At 46.4% G+C, this 19,256-nt stretch overlaps 1 protein-coding gene across 5 annotated transcripts in view; it reads left to right on the top strand.

Annotated features, from left to right (window-relative positions):
- The window catches only part of ULK4 (unc-51 like kinase 4), a 307,020-nt gene that overhangs the window by 106,768 nt on the left and 180,996 nt on the right, over window positions 1-19,256 (top strand). For all 5 annotated transcript variants that reach the window (XM_037030547.1, XM_037030549.1, XM_037030551.1 and 2 more), the window contains exon 30: window positions 11,073-11,165. In XM_037030547.1, coding sequence (XP_036886442.1) covers window positions 11,073-11,165 — 93 coding nt within the window. The remainder of the gene's footprint in view (window positions 1-11,072; window positions 11,166-19,256) is intronic.

Here is a 19,256-nt window from a genome sequence, read left to right as displayed (position 1 = left end):
GCTGGGGTGCGGGCTGGGCTGTTTTCCAAACTGGGGGCTGACCCTGAGGCGAAGGGCAGGTCTTGGCTCTGCACGTCATTCTCTAAGCCTCGGTTTCCTCATTTGCAGGATGGGGTTACTAATTGGGATGATTAAATGGGACACTTCTTGTAAAACACTTAGTACAGTGTGTGGGACATAGTACAGTCTTGACAGATGTTTAGCGTTCCCCCTATTATTATTAGCTCCATTATTCTAATCTCTCCCATTGTCCTTTAAAGTGCAGATTTTAGCGGTAACATAGCACGTACTTCACAGAAGTGAGGTGGCGGTTAAATGCATAACGCTGATGGTGCTTGTCTGGCACATGTGGTCGGGGCTCAGTAGGTGTTACATAGACATTTTTAAGAATGAAAGATAAATAATGCATTCATTTAACCTGGACTCTTAGAAACCTTGGCACGAAGTTTGGTCTTTGAAGTTAACTCTCGGTAATTGTAAGTTTAGAATCGCTAATAATGGAAAACTGATGTTTTCCACTGAGTATGTAAATATAATGGCTTAAAATTTTGAAGTTTCTAGAGTTTATAGGAACGATATGGCATCTGCTTCAGTCGGGCAAGTGTGGTAGTGCCCCTTAGCGGCTGGGGACCTGTTCCAAGCCCCCCGGTAGATGCCTGAAACTGGGGATGGCCCCAGACGCTAACCCACTGCTTCAATTCTGCTGGCGCTGTGGCCACAGCTTCTTCATGGGCAGACGCAGCCTCTCCAGCAGCTTTTACATTTTTCAGTCCAGGCTTCTTGCTGTATCTGAATAACCAGCCTTTGCCTGTAGTCACCGGTGGGGTGTCATTCACTGCAGGGGACCGCTTGCTGATACAGGCTTGATACTTTCCAGGGCAACATGTTGCAAACAGTTGGAACACGTTTCCTCTTCCTGTCTTCCACCCCCAAACGCCGCGCCGTTTCCATCTTAACTAAGCACTTACTGTGCACTGCGGCTAGAACTTCCACAATTTGATATGTGACAGCAAAACCTAGCATGGAGTTTTTTCCTTCTTTCCAATTCCACAGACAGAAGATGTGTTCTCGCCGTAGATCTCAGCGGCCGCAGCAAACGATTTTTGTCTTTCCTTATTAAGTTGAGAACTTGCGCTTCTTTATACTTAAAGGAAGCACTCTATGTCTTTGTTTTGGCACGTCTGAATTGCCAGCATCGCTACTCTTGCGCTTTGGGGCCGTTATGAGTGAAAGAAGGCTGCCTTGAACACGAGCTCTGTGAGACCGAGACAGTCAACCTGGTAACAGAGACGGCTACTACGTGACTAGTGGGTGGGCAGAGGATATAGGGTGGATCCTGTGGACAAAGGGGGCTTCTGTCTCGGGCAGGACAGAGCGGAAACAGCAAGATGTCATTATGCTGCTCAGACAGTGCACGAATTAAAACTCATATAGTTTCCGGAGTTTTTCACTTTGCATTTGCAGGCTGCGGTTGCCCACAGGTAACTGAAACTGCAGAGCCAAACTGCAGTAAGGGGGTCCTCTGCAGCCACACCAGAGTCAGCGCTCTTCATTTTGTTCATGTTTTAATCCTCTTTAGACCTTAACACCATGGATAAGCCAAAGGAATCATGTTTCGTGGCTCCCCAGTTTTTACATGAAAGGTCGTACTGTACTAGTTAAAAGAGTATTTTATTTGCAAATAGTAAGACTCAGCACTGACTTGGAAAATAATTGTTTACTCGCGCATAGCCGAGAAGTCCAGGACTTGTGCTGGCCTCAGACAAACCTGGACTTGGGTTGGGGTTGAGTCTGCAGAACTGTGGGCTTGGGTCTCTCTCGCCGCCTCTCTGCTCCGCTTCCCTCTGCGTGGCTTTGTTCTCGGAAACGTGCTTTCTTGTTGGCCAGAGGCTCCCAGGCACTGATCCTGGAAAACTAGTGGATGTCTTTTCCAGTAGGTCTGGCGAAATTTTAAGGAAGGATAATAATTTAATCATGTTAAATCCCATGTAATACCTGTGTCCCAGGTGCTCATCAGAGCTGTTGTGTGATAGGAGTGAAAACTCAGCCGTAAGAATAAATATCTCGTCAAAATAGATATTGGTTATGGTTGTCAGAGAGACAGGACAAATAGGATGTATGTGTATATATAGAGAGAAAGACACTTATGGGAAGGTCTCGGCTCCCACGTCTCTGGAGGCTGATGACCTAAGATCTGCGGTCGGCAGGCTGGAGGCGCGGGAGAGCCGATGGGGTCAAGTAGCCGTGGGAAAGCTGGCAGGTTGGGCCCCCCAGAAAGGCTGATGTTTCCATTCCCGTCCCAAGGCAGCAAAAGAGCAGTGTCCCGGCTGCAGGCAGTCGGAGCAGGCAGAGCTCCCTCTCACTCAGCCTTTCTGTTCTGTTTCCATCTTCAGTGTCATTGATGAAGGCTGCCCACACCAGGGAGAGCAATCTGCTTTCCTTGGTCCACTGACTCAAATGTTGACCTCATCTGGAATCACACTCGTAGACACGCCCAGAATAGTGTCCAAGCAATGACTGGGTATCCTGAGACCCAGTCAGGTGGACGCATTAAACTCACCATCACCACATCTATCGTACATACCACCAATGACCGACTTTATAAGTGAGGAATTAATATCGAAGGCCCATTACCGTTTCTCAGTGTACATGCTTTACTCTCTAAAGAGATGAACTTCAGTGACAAGTGTTTGGTTAGTGCCCTTTGTATGCAGAGGATGATAATGTCTCTTACAGGGAGATGGTATTGGGGTTAGGCTTTGAAACCTGGGTGTGACTGGGGAGAAAAGGAGAGGGCGCCCCAGGCAGGAATGGAGAAGACCAGGGTGTGGAGGAGGCGGAGTGGTGGGCAGGAGGCAGACCCTCTTCCTCCCGGTGGAAATCTGCAAGTGAGAGCCACAGGAAGGAAGCTTGGGAGAGAATATTTTCTCCCTTCATTGGCCCATTCGCTCACTAACGCTAACTGACTGCGTCTTATGTCACCGGCATATCACTGACTTTATGGAATGTGCTGTTGGGTAGAGCCAGATAGTTCAGAAATTAATCATTTTCTAACTGAAGAAATTTGTAAGGCGTTCAGGTAAACATGTTTACTTAAATATGAATTCAGTAAAACACTGAGAGCCTACTCGATGCTCACAAACCTGCCGTGGAGCACAGGCCCCTCCTGGGCCGTTCTGCGCGCTTACTGTTCCTTTGCTTTTGGGTTTCACAGGTCCCTCGTCTAAACTCCTGGAGCTCAGGGTTTCTCCAGATTATACGAGGTTAGGATACTCTTTCCCATGGGCTGTCAGTGTCTCCCAGAACCCTAGTGTTCCTTTGATTAGAATTTTGAAGTACTCCTCAAGGGCATTGCCATCAATGCCAAGAGCAAGAGAAGGATGCTCACCCTCAAATTTTTAAATCTGACTTAAAAGCATTCACTAATGTTAATATACTCAGTGGCTTAAATGAGCATCTGTTTACGAGGTCTTGCTCTGTAGGTGAGAAGCTCACAGACATCCAGTGTGACTTTGGCTGTTTGCCCAGGAACTGGTGCTGCCGAAATTAGGTGCCTCTCTGCAGGGACGAGCCCCTGTCTGCAGACTCTGGGAGAAATGTGCTTCCCAGCTCCTACCGGTTGTGGGCAGAATGGTTTCTCGCAGTCCGTATTAGTTTCTTAAGGCTGCTATAACAAATGACTGTGAAACAACTGGGTTAAAACTGCAGAGATTTACTCTTTTCCTGATTCTGGAGGCCTGACATTTGAAATCCAAGCATCAGCAGCTCTGGTTCCTTCGGAGACGCTAATGTAGAGCCCAGGCTTCTCCTTGCCTCTGGTGGCCGCCCCAGCCCTGGGTTATGGCAGCGGCCCTCCAGACTCTGCCTCTGTCCTCACTTGGCCTCCTCCTCTGTGTGTCTGTGCAGGTTTGCCTGTGCCTTTCTCTTACAAGGACATCTGTCGTTATATTTAATGCCGTCCAAATTCAGGACGATCTAATCTCGAGGTCCTTAACTACATCCACAAAGACCTTTTCCCCAGATAAGGGCACACTCACAGGTCCTGGGGGTTAGGATTTGGACTTGTTTTGGAAAACATTAGCCAGCCAATACTTAGCTGTAGAACAAAAGTCCTCTGTCTGGGCTGTGTTATGTTCCTTTAGTGGCCCTTCCATCTTTAAATCAGCAAGAGTTTGCCAGTTCCACTCCCTCCATATTTGCAGTTTCTCTCTCTCCTGCTACCAGCTCGAGAAAACTCTACTTATTTAAGTCGGTGATGTTGGTCATTGGTAACCTGCGTCTCGTGGTTGAAATATGTTTGCATTCAGATCTTGGTCCCGCCATTCACTTGGTGCATGTGCCCTCACTTCCTCCCTCCCCCCCCCTTTCAGTTTCTCCCCCTTTCTTCAATGTAGACGAACGCCAGTAACATAACTGAGTTATCTGCATGATTAATGAGGAAAAGTTTGTTTTCTGGGGAGAAGGATAACCACACATACTGGGAAAACTACCATGACTTCTTTTTCAGTAGAGAGACAGGATTTAATTTTAAAGGTTCATGCAGAAGAGAAGAGGGAGTACTTAATAGAACTTAAGCCCAGAGTGACCTTATTAATTAAAAATTAGCACCTCTCAGAAGTTTAATATTGAAGTCATTATCAGTGAGATCTTAGTATTGAAAGTAGTCTTTTGCTGACTGTTTGAACATTTTTTTTTTTTTTGAGATTTGTTGCATAAGGTGAGGGCATTTCTCTTTCAATATTTAGCTGTCAATGGGATTAGGTTCTTCACTGGGAAACACACCATTGTTATTCTGGGGGAAGAATACATGTTGATATGTGTACACATGTGCCATGTTGTGTGACTATGCCGTGATAGGAAGCCCCGCCTTCCCTCCTTCTGCCCTCCTGTCTCTCCTTGGAAGGCTTTGAGCCAGGTAGCGGCCATGGGAAAAGTTCGCTGCCCAGTTTGCCTTCAGTAGACTGGAACCACTTTGCCAACAGGATTTTAGTTTTCATGCTTTCTTTTAGCTTTGAGTGTATTGTGTTTTTCTTAAAGTATTTGTTAGCTGATTCTTAGAGAGAGAGAGAGAAACATTGACTTGTTGTTCCACTTATTTATGCAGTCATTGGTTGCTTCTTGTATGTGTTCTGACCAGGGGGTCGAATCCATAATTTCAGCATTTTGGGACGATGCTCTAACCATCCAGGCTACACGGCCGGGGCGGGGGTGTATCATACTGAAAAGAGATCATGCCGGTATAAATGTGCTAATGATATTTTTTATGACAATCCGGCATTCAGCATTTACCTCCTGGGGAAATGAGTACTGTCTTTCCCTTTTATTATTCTCTTGGGACCTGTGCAATTACCAGGGCCATACCGACTTCATAAATTGTTAAGGCTCTGTTTTGCAGAATCTGAGAATTATTTTCCTTACAAATTAGAATCATCTTACCCTTTAAATGGCAACACAACTGTAGAATTGTTCACCTGTCTTTAGAATAATGTCCAGCAAAAGTCATGCCTTTGGTTTCTGTGCCGGTGGTTAAGGGGCCAATCATTTGGTTCTGTATTATGTCGCTTAACTACGTGCATTCTGTGTTAAAATAGGCATGAGCTTAGTTAGCCATCTTTGGTGGCAACCGGAGCAGAAAGGAGTATTTCATTTTTAGTGCTTCCATAGAAAAAATTTTTTTTGCAGATAAAATTTAACTCATAAATATTTTTACACCAGAAAGAAGTAGTATAATGTTCTGCTCTTTTCCTTTTACCTAATTCCTTTATGTTTTGAGTGTGCGCCTGAATCAATGCATTTAGGTGCAGTGCTTTCCCCGCCTTGATTTGAATAATTTGGTTACATAAGGTTAAATATTCTTTCATCTTTGATCAGGATCATTTTAGTACTTTTAAGTCTTTGGGATAATGTTTTGTAAATATATTTTTTATTTATTTCTCTCTTGTCATGCTGAATAGGCCTTCTCACCCAAGGTTATGTGACTGTTTACACATTTTAGTATTCTAATATTGTTGAAGTTTTTCACTTAGATTTTTAATTTATTGACAATACATGTTATAAGATGAGAGCTGACCGTTCTAACTCCCTATCTGTTACTTTCTTGTCCATTGTTGTCACCTTTGTTTCCTTTTAACTTATATGTGTATTCTTTTTTTAAAAGATTTTATTTATTTTTAGACAGGGGAAGGGAGGGAGAAAGAGAGCTAGGGCTTATCTGTGTATTCTTGATCCCTCCCGACACGTAATAATTATCGTGGTTTTATAAAGTACTTTAGCTTTTTATTTAGACTCTTCCTCCCTGTATTTCTCCTAAAGTTTCACGGATATTCTGGAATACACTTTTCCCCCCAATTCTCAGATACTCTCCATGGAGATGTGAAATGTCAGGGTGTGGCGTGATACCAGCAGAGTGGACCTCCTTGTGGTATGGTTCCTCCCCTCCCCCCCAGCGAGATAGGCACCTCTTTGCACTTGGCCAATTCTTTGGTCACATCCCTAGAATATAGCCTTTCAATAATTCGGAGATATTTAGGTAGTCGTTTGAATTTTCTGCCAACCTACCTGGCTGGGCACTGGTTCCTGCTGGTGCTTGACAAGACTGGGAAGACTCCATCTCTTGGGCCCCTGGACGTGATTTTTAGATGTTTTCTTCCCTTTGGAATAGATGTGAACTTGGGATGGATGCATGGTTTTTTCTGCCTGGCTTCCAGCCGACTGGGACCTAGCCGAGGCCCCTTATTTGGGGAGGATCTTGGAGTGCTATCTGGACGGTGTACTCTTGACTTGGTAGTGACCTCCGTGTGTGGCCAGGCTCGGGGTATGTGGGGTGGAGGGCCAGGCTCAGGAGCCCATCGTGGGCTCCTCCGCAGCCCCTGCCCATCGCGTGGGTCAGCTGCTCACTGGTTGCCTTCCTTTGGATCCATTTCAGGGGCCCGGGCTTACCATTGGTTTCTTTTGTTTTTTTCTTTCTGCCAAGTGGCATTCAGAGCAGCGCGAGATCCCATTGCCATCAGTTCAGCTGCTTCATCTGTCTTTGGAAGAGAATCATCTGTCTTTATCGATCACAGCTTTCTTTTGGCGAGGTCTTGCTGACTATTACAAACCTCTCTTTGAACTAAAATACATTAAAAATATTCAATGTTTGTATTCTAAATATATCCATTATGACTTTTATATGTTTTCCCCCCAAGGGGAGAAAAACATAACAATAGTCTTTGCAAAAAATTCTCATGCACAGGCCGGTATAGGCTTCATTCTTCCCTCCTCTTTCAAGGTTAGACAACCTCAGACAACCTCGAGACATTTGTATTTCAGTCAGTGATGTCTCATTAGTGTTCTTTTTTTAAATGTAGATAGATTCTACCTACTTGTATTCTAGTAGATTCTATTAAAAAAGGTGAAATTTGTTCTAAAATGTTTTATGCTATTGAGATTTTTCTCTAGTGTGTGTCTCAGAAGTTGTCTGCATTTTGTTTAGCATTTTCCACGCAGGAATGTAAGGAGATTGTGCAGGAAGCTCTTTAAAATCCCTGGGCTTGTGGTCCTTTCCTGGGTGATTCAGCTAATCTGGGAGTGAGGGGGGGGTGGGCGCTGGGCACCTTGGGACACCCGAGTGACTCATCACAAGTTTCTCACCCCCATTTCAGTGGAAATTCTCTGCCTGACAATTTCAAAGCACCGGTAAGCCATAGAAGGGCTCATTCTTCTCTGGTCTTTTATTAATGCCACACTTTAGACTCAGCAGGGTTCGGTTTTTCTGCTAAGGGTGTGTGTCCTGAAGGATTAATTTAGAGACGTGCACTGTTCCAATCCTGCACATTACAAAGAAATTGGCCCTTGATCACCTTCCGGAAGGTAACTTTGGAGACTTTGGAATATCCTGCCTACTGAGAGGGTCTCAGTGTACATGGGGCCTTGAATCAGCCATATCATTTCCATTAACTGTGCATCACAGGCAGGGCCTCGGGCCGCACTGTGTCAGTGTGATCTCCGGAGGGGCTGGAGACTGAGTAATGGGGTGAGCCACACAGGTACCCCCTGCCTCTGTGACTGACCCCTGATGGAACCCTGGGAGCCAGGGCTCCAGGGGCAGCAGTAACACCTGCTTGCTGGGAGGTGTGAGCCCTGTCCACACAACTTCACTTCGAGGGGACAGCTGGAAGTTTGTGCCTGGCCCCTCCTGGGCTGTATACTCTATGTGCCTTTAAAAAACAAGATTCTGTTTACTTATTTTTAACTAGAGGAGAAGGGAGGCAGAAAGAGAGAGAAACATCGGTTGGTTGAACACGTCCCACCACACCCCCCCAACTGGGAACCTGACCCAAAACCCAGGCACGTGTCCTGGCTGGGAATTGAACCAGTGACCCTTTGGTTCACAGGCTGATGCCCAGTCTACTGAGCCACACCAGCCAGGACCATCCTATGTGCCTTTCATCGTTGCTGATTTTAATCGGTACCCTTTCACTGGAATTAGCCATAATCGGGAGTGTAATGGCTTTTCTGCGTTCTATGAGTTCTTGTAGCAAGTCATCGAACTGCAAAATAGTCTTTGGTACCACTGACTTATGATGATAAGAGCTTTTTATTTTATAAGACTGTTAGAGAAAAGAATAATGATTTCTCTCTAGTATGCAAAGAGTCGTTCCTTTAAAAAAATTTGTTTGAATTGGATGTTAAATTTTGTGAATATCTTTTTATCACTTCTAAAGGTGTTTCCTTGAGTTTTATTTTGTTCACATAATAAAATGCATTGTTCTCCTAAATTTGAGATTTTTCATTTCTAAAATTACTTATGCTTGGTTGTGTTACTTATTTAAATATACTGTTCTCTTTGCTTTATGAATATTTTATTTATGATTCTGTTGTGAGTGATTTGGTATCTTGTATCATACATGGGCAAATGTTTTAACTACTATAACTTAAAAATGTTTTATAAGAAGACTTTCTGAAATGTGGTATTTCCCACCTCCTTAAACACAGCACTACACAGTTGAACGTTTTCCTGACTCACGTCCTGCACTTTGAACATTACGGTGTGTGATGGGCCCACTGGTCCCGTTGCGGTAAGAGCGGCTTCTTCCTCTGCACGAAGTGCTCCCCAGACTACTCCCTGGAGTAGTGGGTTTGGAGTTCGTGGGTTTGCTTTCTTTTGTTTTTCCTGTGCTTTCAAGTCCCACTCATAATCCTCAGGTTGCCTTTCTGTAACAGTCCCCCCCCATCCCTTTTCTTGGCTCCTTTTTAATGGCTGTGGGCTTAGAGACTGCATAATTCAGTCTGTTTATAGAATCATTTTCAAAATGAGAGTAAATAGGCCCTGAGTAGGAGCCTGGAGCCCTGTTCTCTAGATGAAAAGCATCTGCTACATGTTAAGGATTTTTAAATATACTTTTTGGATTTTCTGGGGATAGTTAGCTCCCCCTTTAGTTGTTGGTTGTTCTAAATAGTTAAGTCATAAAGTTGATTGGTGAGTTTTTTCATCTGTCTGTCCACCACCCACCCACCCATCCACCCACCCATCCATCCATCCATCCATCCACCCATCTATCCACCCATCCACCCATCTATCCACCCATCCACCCATCTATCCACCCATCCACCCATCCATCCATCCATCCATCTATCCATGCACACACTCATCTATCCACCCATCCACCCATCCGTCCAATCAAGCATCACCATGGTGCTCTATAATGGATAGCTCAACCTGATAGGTTGACATAGTATGTAAACTGGCCTCTGCCTAGCAAATAGCATGGGAGCACAGTCTAAACTTTTTTTGTGGGAAGTTTTGATAAAGACCTTTTGATTTTTATTTTCTCTGGTAATAACTTCTATTTCATATTTTTAAGTTTCAATTAGAATACTGTGGAGAAGAATTGACATGACAGGCCTGAGACCACTATTCTTCAAAAGGCCTGCTTAGAAGGACGGCCCATGGCCAGCACATGAGAACTTGGCCCTTGGAGGGCTCTCATGTGACCTTGACTTGCCAAGGGCAGTTGATGGAGCCTAGACTGTCGGAGCAGACGTTGTGGTTTGCATCGGACACCCGCTTTCCTTTAGGGAGTCTAGCGTTTTGATACTTGTTGGACAGTGAACACTTTGGTTGCTTGAGACTCTGACTGGCTTCCGTGGGCAGAAACCTAACCCACATGTGCTGCATTTTTGTGGCTGGGGGAGAGAGGACTCTGGGCCACCCCTTGTGGGAGATTGGGAGCCCGAGCAGCTCTGTGCCCAGAATCCTCCAGGCCCGCCTGCGCCTTCTCCCTTCTGATTCATCGGGGTCTTTGCTGTGTTGCGCTACAGTCATCCCCTCCTCTCTGTGGTTTCACTTTCCACACTTTCAGTTACTCGTGGTCAACCACGGTCTGAACATGCTAAGAGAAAAATTCCAGGAATAAATAGCTCATAGGTTTTAAGTTGCGTGCCATTCTGGTAGCGTGACGAAATCTCGTACTGTCCCGCCGCGATGTGAATCACCCTCTCCAGCATATCCTCTCTGTCATGCTATTGGCCTGTGAGTCACTCAGTAGCCACCTGGGTTTGCAGATTCACTGTCACTGTGTCACAGTGCTTGTGTTCAAGTCACCCGTATTTTACTAATAATGGCCCCAAAGTACAAGAGTAGTGATGCTGGCAATTTGGACATGGCAAAAGAAACTGTAAACTGTATTCATCTATGTATAGAAAAAATTTGTGTATATAGGGTTCAGTACTGTTTGTGGTTTCAGGCATCCAAGGGTAGGGGGTGGGGGTTGTTGGGATATGTCCATTTTGGATAGGGGACACTGAGCTAAATCCTCACCGTGACTGTGACCATATGTGGGTCTGTGAGTCCTCTAGCAAACCTCTGAATGTGAGGGTGGTCTTGGGGACCCCTGGCATAGATGCCTAATTTAAGATTTCCTGTGGTTTGTGCAGCTCAATACTCATTGCTTTATGTAGACTGTCTCACTGAATTTTCCCAAGCGTCCTGGGAGGTCCTTCGCTGCCCTCCCCGCTGTTGCAAGTGCACACCCTGTAGCTCATGTTCATCTCGGTGTCTGAGTGCTTTGCCAATCACTCTGCCGTTTCAGGTACGAGCCCATCCTCACGGAGCCTGACCCAGTACCAGCATACGCTCTGAAACTGCTGGTGGCCATGACCGAGCACAGCCCAGCTTTCACCAGGTATGCTCACTTCACGGTTTCCTTCCTCGTTGCTCACCTGTGAGATGAATTTTGTATGTTCTGAAAATGTGAAAGATGATGAGATTCTAAAAGTCTAGCATTTGAGTTACCCAAGTGGTAATTTCTCGTGTTTTATGGTTTGTAATACCTGTCATTTGTGCTGTTTCGGATCTTGTCTTATCTTTATCCCTGACTGCAGTTTGCAGCCTGTGGGATTGTTGATGCTTTAAAATGGCAAATTCTTGAAAGAGAAAAAACTAACACTTGTCCTTTTAAAATGTCAATTACTGCCTCACTGTATTGAATATCTTATTAAACCTATAGTGTTTATAGATGATCACTTTTAAAGGGTATGTGTCACCCATCCTAATTTTGGAAAGTGCCTAGAATGGTACCTAAAATTAACCTATGTCATTTTTCCCAGTGACTTGGTAGTAGCAGTTTGTAGGCAAGATGAAGTGTATATCAAGAGTAGAATTCCTTTAGTGTCATGGGAAAACAGATTTCTTTTTTTTAAAAGATATTATTTATTTATTTTTAGAGAGGGCAAGTGGGTAAGAAAGAGAGGGAGAGAACCATCAATGTGTGGTTGCCTCTCACTGCCCCGCCCCCCCCCAAACTGGGGACCTAGCTGGCAACCCAGGCATGTGCCCTGCTTGGGAATTGAAATGGTGACCCTTTGGTTCACAGGCTGGCACTCAGTCCACTGAGCCACACCAGCCAGGGTTCAAATCGATTTCTAGCAATGTAAAAATAACCACAAACCATGTGTTATAAGTTTAACGTATTTATTGGATTCTTCAGCATTATGTTCTTTGAAGGGTACTCATCTTAATTTAGCATTAAGAATCTAGAGTACTAAGTAATAACTATTGGAACATTAAAGCATCCTATGCCAAGTGAAATATTCATTATTTTACTGTGCTCATTCTTATTTTATGGGATTCTCAGTGGATAAAGAAGTCGTCAAAAGCTTGGTCATAGAACAATGGAGAATTTACTGTTCCCCTTAACTAAGGAACAAGAGCCTGATCAAATGAATCTCCACTGTGCCTGACAGGGATTTTTTTAAAAGGCACTATGGCGCTGTGAATCTGGCTTCTTATTGGGTTGATAGCAGGACAGGAAATTGTTTGCTCCATCAGTTCAAGTTCACTGTTAGGCGGAGTGTTTAACCCCCTGAGCTCTGCCCTTTCCTCGCGCCTTCGTGTTACGGCAGGTCGCACTGCACCCTTGCTCGCAGAGACAGCAGCACCCCTGGGGCTTATTTCTGTTAAGAGGTCATTTCAGCAAATCTTCCTTAGAAAACAAATTACATTTTAACTTGTGTTCTTTTGGAGCAACATTTAGCTCTTTTCCGGAATTGAAAAAAAAAGTTTATCTCTTACCTAAGAATTATCATTTTTGCTTTGCTTGGAAATATTAGAGCCAAGTCTTATCGTTGTTACTTTACTGCAAGAGGTCTAGCCCGGGCCATCCAAGTGTGAACTGAAGGTCAAGATTTCAAGCTTCCTGAGCATTTAAACAGTGGGTGTTACGGCTGCCACACCATCAGCTCACAGCATCCTGACTGTAGAAATGATAAACAGAGTCTCTTGGTACGGTCAGTGTGCCTCCTCAAGTCTGGGAGAATCAGTCCCTTCGTGATATTTGGCAAGTGTTAGCATCTTGGTTCTGTTGCAGCGTTTGCAACTTTCTTTTGGTGACTTACCAAGGTCATTTACCATTTTAGAATTCGCAAAGTACGTGTGCTGCCAACTTTTGTAGTTTCGTATCTACTCTGAGTAATTTGTGCATTATCCGTAAACATTTTCCACACGCTCGTCCCTGTCCGTCGGCTCTGGGGCAGATGGAGCCCGCCAGAACGGACTGTAACACACGGCCTGAAGCACAGGCTCCCAGTTCATTTCTCAACGCCAGATCCTCTTCCGTATCAGGTCTTGGGATTTTCTGCGATGGCAGTTGCTGGTCAGAATACATTGCAGTGTTGGCTGCACAGACAGGGCCTTGGTCATGTAATTAAAGAGCGGGAGAGCTGCCAGACGAAACAGGGGTCTGAGTGTCCGGCGTTCCGTGACTTCCCAGGCCGCTCTGTTACCGCCTCAAGCCTGGGCCGCCACTTAGCCGTCTTTGCCACAGCGAAGTCGCGGAGAGAAGCCCAGGCAGGGGCGCAGACGTGCTTGTTCAGTGAGCTAAAGGCCTCTGAGGCACCCCACACCCTTCTTTCTGCTGGAGCCTTCAACACAGCTTAACCCAGCCGCTTGCAAAGCGCACAGACGTCATTTCAGCATCTTGAAATTCTAAAGTAAGATAGGCCCAAAGGGAAAGTGGGCAAAGGAATGAAGAGGCCATTTCTAACAATAACATGAAAGAGAGTCGCCTTTGGTAGTGATCAAAGAAAGTTCCATTAAAATAATAAAAAGATCAAACTGGCAGAGTTAATACTTTTAAATCAAGTGTATCGGGGTAACATTGGCTAACAGCACTGCGTGCATTTCAGGTGCACTGATTCATAGGACAACATCCGTGCACTTGGCCCTGCGCACGCTGCCCAGAATCTCGTCGCTGTCTGTCACCGCAGGGTCCGTTTTCCCACAGCACCATCAAGAGTCCAGTGAGACGTGCATGCTCACAAATCAGTGCATCTTTGGTGACGAGCAGTTCCACGTCTATGACCATATCGGAAGGACATAGTAAAAGATGTGCACAATATTTATATACAAGGGCATTTGTTAAGACAGTATTTGAAACAACAATAGCAGTAAAGACAGCTGGTCTCTGTCTTCAGAGAAAGTGTCCTAGGCACCAGAGGGGCTGGCCGACTCGCATGCCCATGCTCTCTTCTTCCCCAGGGTCACTGTCACCAAGCGACGTGGGCGGAGACATGTGTCTGTGTTCCAGGAGCACGGAGCTGGGATGACTAAGGGAGAGTGTGAATGCATCGGAAGCGGCCCCTCACCTGTGACGTGTGTTTTCTTTCTAATGAGTGCTGATAAAAAGCGCTACCTAAGGATTCGCTCCAGAGGACTAGTTACAGACGTGGTCGGACAGGAAACTATGTAGGTGCAAGGACTGACTTTGAACGAATAGTTAGTGATGCGGAAAAGGCTTTTAATAAACCCTGATATATGTATTAGGACCTGAATTGTTCTCCCACTCCGTATCCTGATATACTCTCTCTAACAGGCTCTTACACCAGGTGGATTCCAGTTCTCGTCCCAGACGCATTGCTGGCTTTGCAAGTGACGCTGAGCGTTTGCCTCCCCATGCTAAGCTTCAGTGTCTTTCTCTGTAAAATGGACTTGACCTCGTAGGGTCATTAGACGTTAAGCCAGACATGGCTGTCCAAATGACACAGAGCACGTACACAAGAAGTGGTAGCTGTATGTCATAGAGATGAGATTGACTTACATCCTATATGAATAGAAAAAAACCAAGTAAATAATATGTCAAAACTTATTAATGATTTTCTTACAGTGCTAGGATTATATTCTCTTTGTAATGCTCTTCTACTTTTCAGACATACTGCTCAATAAAATACATTTTATGCTTGTATATATTCACACTTTATAAATAATTTTATATAAGTAGCCACATAAAGTTATGACGATTTTTAATAATTTGTGTAATCAGGAGAACCCCCCCCACTTGTGAAGCACACCCCCCCCACAGGCTGGTGGTCTTCATTGGACCAACGTTGGTGGCAGTCTGTAGTCCAGCTGCAGTTTTCGTGGTTGGCAAGGCAGCTCTGAGGCTCACTCTATTCTTGCCTGTGAGTACCGTGGTGTCATGGGCGGGTCTTCGAGACGGGTCCTGGAGTGAGCTGGAGGACACTAACGTCACTCAGTATAAAGAAAGCACAGTTTATAGGGGTTGGGACTGAACCTCAGACCTGAACATTGAGGAGGGTGAGCAGGGGGTTAAACCGTTCATTTTTACTCTCTTTCCTTTCACCTCCATCAGTGCTCTGGCTTCCTGCACCCCGTGGACACTGAGACCCCCAGTTGGTCTTCTTCCTGCTAGCTCTTTAATGGGGGCTTGCCTCAGGGTCCTGCTCTCCACCCTCACTCTTCTTTCCAGACGTAACTCGTGTTCCCGTCTACACTAACCTTTCCTCTCCGTGCACTGTCTTACAGCAGCTTAGAGCCATTCGGGTCACAGACTCCGAAGTTGCTGAGCTGTATTACTTTGGGTAAGACTCAATGTTCGTTTTCTTCTCTGTGGAATAAGGTTAATGGTATCTAACTCGTGAGGGTTTTTTCTTTGTCTCTTTTTGTTAGGCCCAGTGAGTTAGCTCATGCACAGCGCCAAGTCATGCGTGGTCCGTGTTTACTATTGTGTTATCCCTGGTCGCCCGCTGCAGCCTTTGTTCGGCCCCTCGGAGAGAGGAGGCCATCTCCGGTTTTCCTTCCGTGCCATCTGCAGACATCCGGTGCCAGTGCTCTCACCGCCTGGTGCAGTTCTTAACGCAGCCCCGTGCGCGGCACCTAATAAGGAAGGCTCTTGGTCAATGGTCAGCGTTCATTAAATGGATGAGAGAGGAAAGAGAGGATCTTAGCCTGGTGTCAAGTAGATGCCACAGCAAAAATATCTCGCATTTCATTGAGTAACAGGACAAAAAGGGACCGTAGGAAATAGGCAGGTTCATTGAGTGGAGGAGAATTTGAGGAGTATCTCTGAGACAATCACTGTTTTCAGCGCTGGGCTCATCCCTGCAGGAGAGAAGCGTCGGGCGTGTGTCCTCTTAGGGACTGGCCTCTGGTCGGTGCTCCTGCCAATCCAGCACTTCACTGAGGCCGTTTCTTTCTGCTTAGTTCTCTTCCTGTTCTGGCACAAGGATCAACGTGTTTCTTTTCTCTAGTTTCAGCGTGTGGAGCTGTGTGACCAGTACAGAATCATGTCTTGGGGACAGTGCCAGGATTCAAAGAATTGTTAGAGACTGGTGAGCCACAGTGCCACAGGACTCGGAGTGGCAGGGGCGAGGGTTCCGGACCCAGGCAGGACAGGAGGCGGTGGGTCCATGTGGCAGCGAGGAGCCCAAACCCTTGGCTGGGTAACAAGAGCGTTGGTGCCTGTACAGGAGCAGCTCGCACACCGCCCTGGGCGGCTCGGGACTTGCAGGCCCCTGGTGGCCTCGGGAGGGAGGAGGGGACGGAGATGTCTTACACGGGAGCTGCACACACTGTGGCAGATCCTCGAGTCCGGCTCTCCTGCCTCACCTCTTTACTTCTGTGACGGAGACGCTCCATGGCCTTGTTCCATCCAGCATGTGCGTTATCACACCCCCGGGCGGGGCGTCTGTGGAGCTGATAGGTAGGAACGCATTTTGCAAAGTTGGTAATGTAAATGCAGTTTCTTTCATTGCCATCTAAAATCTTCTTTCTATTGGAAAACACTTGCTTTTCACTTAACCATGGCTTCTCTTACTGAAACTTGTATCTTTTGCATGCTATATTAGGCAATGGGAGATTTTTGTATATTGGAGGTACATTCAGAATAGCCTCATTTTCTCACTTAATTCTGAGACCTCAGCAGATGAAGCAGTCAGCTTTATAACTTGGGTTTAGTTATTTTTTTAGACAGAGGGGAAGGGAGTGAGAAAGAGGGAGAGAAACATCCATGTGTGGTTGCCTCTCGTGCACCCCACACCAGGGACCTGGCCTGCAACCCAGGCATGTGCCCAGACTGGGAATCGAACCAGCGACCTTTTGGGTTGCAGGTTGGCTCTCAATGCACTGTGCCACACCAGCCAGGGTGGATTTGGTTATTTTTATATCGCCTGTGATTTTTGCCCCCTGGGGTGTAAACTTCAGGGAAGAAGTCTAATGCCAGGGCATAGGGAGGGTTCTGTGGATCGTTGCAAAATGACCACGTCTAAAAATTCTCTGTGCTAAAGCTGCTAAAATCCCAATGCTGCCCTTCTCCTTTTTGCGTGAAAAAATAATTTTTTATCTGTGTACTTTTACTAAGAAAACTTCTGCGATTCTGTGCCAGAGAATTCGCAAACACTGTAGGCAAGGGCAAACATTTCAAAGAGAAACGTTACAAATATTACTGCTTTCACGGTAGACATTGCACTATAGTAAACATTACGAAACCATTCCTTTCTGAGGCTGATAATTTGAAAGAGATGATGTCAGAGATTTTTTATTTCAAAGTGACTGCTGGTCTCCTGGGCTGGCAAATCACGGAAGTCGTAAGAAAAGAAAAAGCTTTGTTTTTAGCCCAGTGATCATTTATGAACAAATGCAAACTCTAAATCTCCCTCCAGTCTTGTTGGAATTTTTGTGTTTTTAGAGTCCAGCATCTCTATTTGGATTTCTACCCGAGTTAGCCAGAAGCAGCTTATGTAAGCAAATATGAATTATTTTTTAAAAAGGAGGCATGGAGGATATGGAATTGGAATGGAGGGCAAGTTCAGGCTTGTGGAGAACACAATTCCAAGGCGGCCTGAAAGATTTCCAGCCCCTGGTATGTGCACACCTTCCCCCAGGCGTTCGGGTGAACCGCGATTTCGCATTTCTGTGAAGGGTCGTTGGAGATGTAGTCGAGGTCTCAAACCAGCTGACCTTGAAATATGAGATCAGAGACGGGCCCGAGAAATCCTGCGAGCCATTCACATCCATCTGGAGGTTGGAGACAGGGCAGGCAAAGAGGCTCGAAGCTAGAGAAGGATTTTCTGGGGGTCTGCCTTTGCTGGCTTTGGAGAGGGAGGGGCCCACGAGACAAGGCCTCCAAGATCTGAGAGGGACCCCCAGCTGACAGCCAGCATGGAACTGGGGGCATCGCTCCCACCGCTGCAGGAAACTGCATTCTGTCAACATCAGGGACAAAGTTGAAAATGTTTTCCTTTCGCCTGCAGCCTCCAGGTGAGAACTTAGCCCACCCACAGCTTCACTCCCACCGCTGACCCTCTCAGCCCAGGGCCCAGCCTGGCTGAGCCAGACTTCTGCCCTCAGGACGCAGAATGGATAAAGGGGTGTTGCTGCTTTAAGCCACTGACTTTGTGGGCATTTGCTGGTCAGCAACAGAAAATGAAGATGAGGTGCCAGTTGTGACTCCCAGGAGGGCTGTCGTGGCCTAGGAACTGGTCTCTGTGGCTCTTGACTGCTGTCACTCGACCTATCAGGGAGACACAGCTATTAAAATTTCAGTTGTCCCAGACCAGCACCGAGTGAGTCTGCTCACCAGGATGGCCGTACACATCTCCCTCCCGGCCACTTTCCTTCCGCTCCCCCATCGGGAGGTGACTCTTGATCTCCTCCACCTGAGTCTGGATGGCCTTGACGACGGGCTTGTCACCATTTAGAATGCAGTGGGCGTGATCTTTTCTGTCCCAAGCCTTGGTCAGGAGAGGCCCTGCAGCCCCCACCTTGTTCTCTAGGCATTCTCCCTGGGCACCCTGTGGCCATGTGGTGAGGCCAAGCCACGAGGAGAGGACAGCAGCAGGTGACCAGTCCCCGGGCTTCACCGAGCCTTCCTTGAGTCGTCCCAGTCCCAGTGCCAGACAATCTTGGGACAGTTCCTCACTCTCTTTGTCCTTTGTGACTGTAACACACTCTAAGTGTACCGGGTGGTTCTTTTGTAAGAGGCCCTGAAGTTGGGGTTCTCTGATGTTTTCTCACGCTTAGATGGAGGTTATGCGGTTTTGGCGTGAGCACCCCAAAGGTGGTGCTGCGCCCTCCTCAGTGCGTCCAGTTGGGCTGCGCGTGATGTCGCTGCGTCCTGTTCCTGGGCTGAGAACCATGTTCTTGGCTAGGTGGAGACTTGGTTCCCAGTTTCTCCACAGGAAATGTCTGTGGCGGGACGCTTCGAGACTATGCCTAGGTTCTGTTTTTTCACCATATTTTGGTAGGGTCATGTTTTCGTGCTGCCACAAATTTTTTTATCATTAGAGGCAAAGGACAGAAACTTGGTCTTTCAGATTTCTGCAGTTGTCTTGTCACAGACCCCCAACAGTTTGCAGGCTGGCTCCGGACCGTGACCCACCCTTGGCGGAGCCGTGCTCCGGACCCCCTCTCCCCCCAGTTTGTTTCCCTGTTACAGCGAGACTGGAGTCTGAAGCGCAAGCCCAGCTGCGTCTTCAGATGC

The sequence above is a fragment of the Sturnira hondurensis genome, unplaced genomic scaffold (genome assembly GCF_014824575.4).
Source record: "Sturnira hondurensis isolate 20B ecotype Veracruz unplaced genomic scaffold, ASM1482457v3 Scaffold0020787, whole genome shotgun sequence".
Classification (NCBI taxonomy): Eukaryota; Metazoa; Chordata; class Mammalia; order Chiroptera; family Phyllostomidae; genus Sturnira; species Sturnira hondurensis.
The sequence above is the reverse complement of the archived record's forward strand: the minus strand, read 5'-3'. Positions and strand labels throughout refer to the sequence as shown.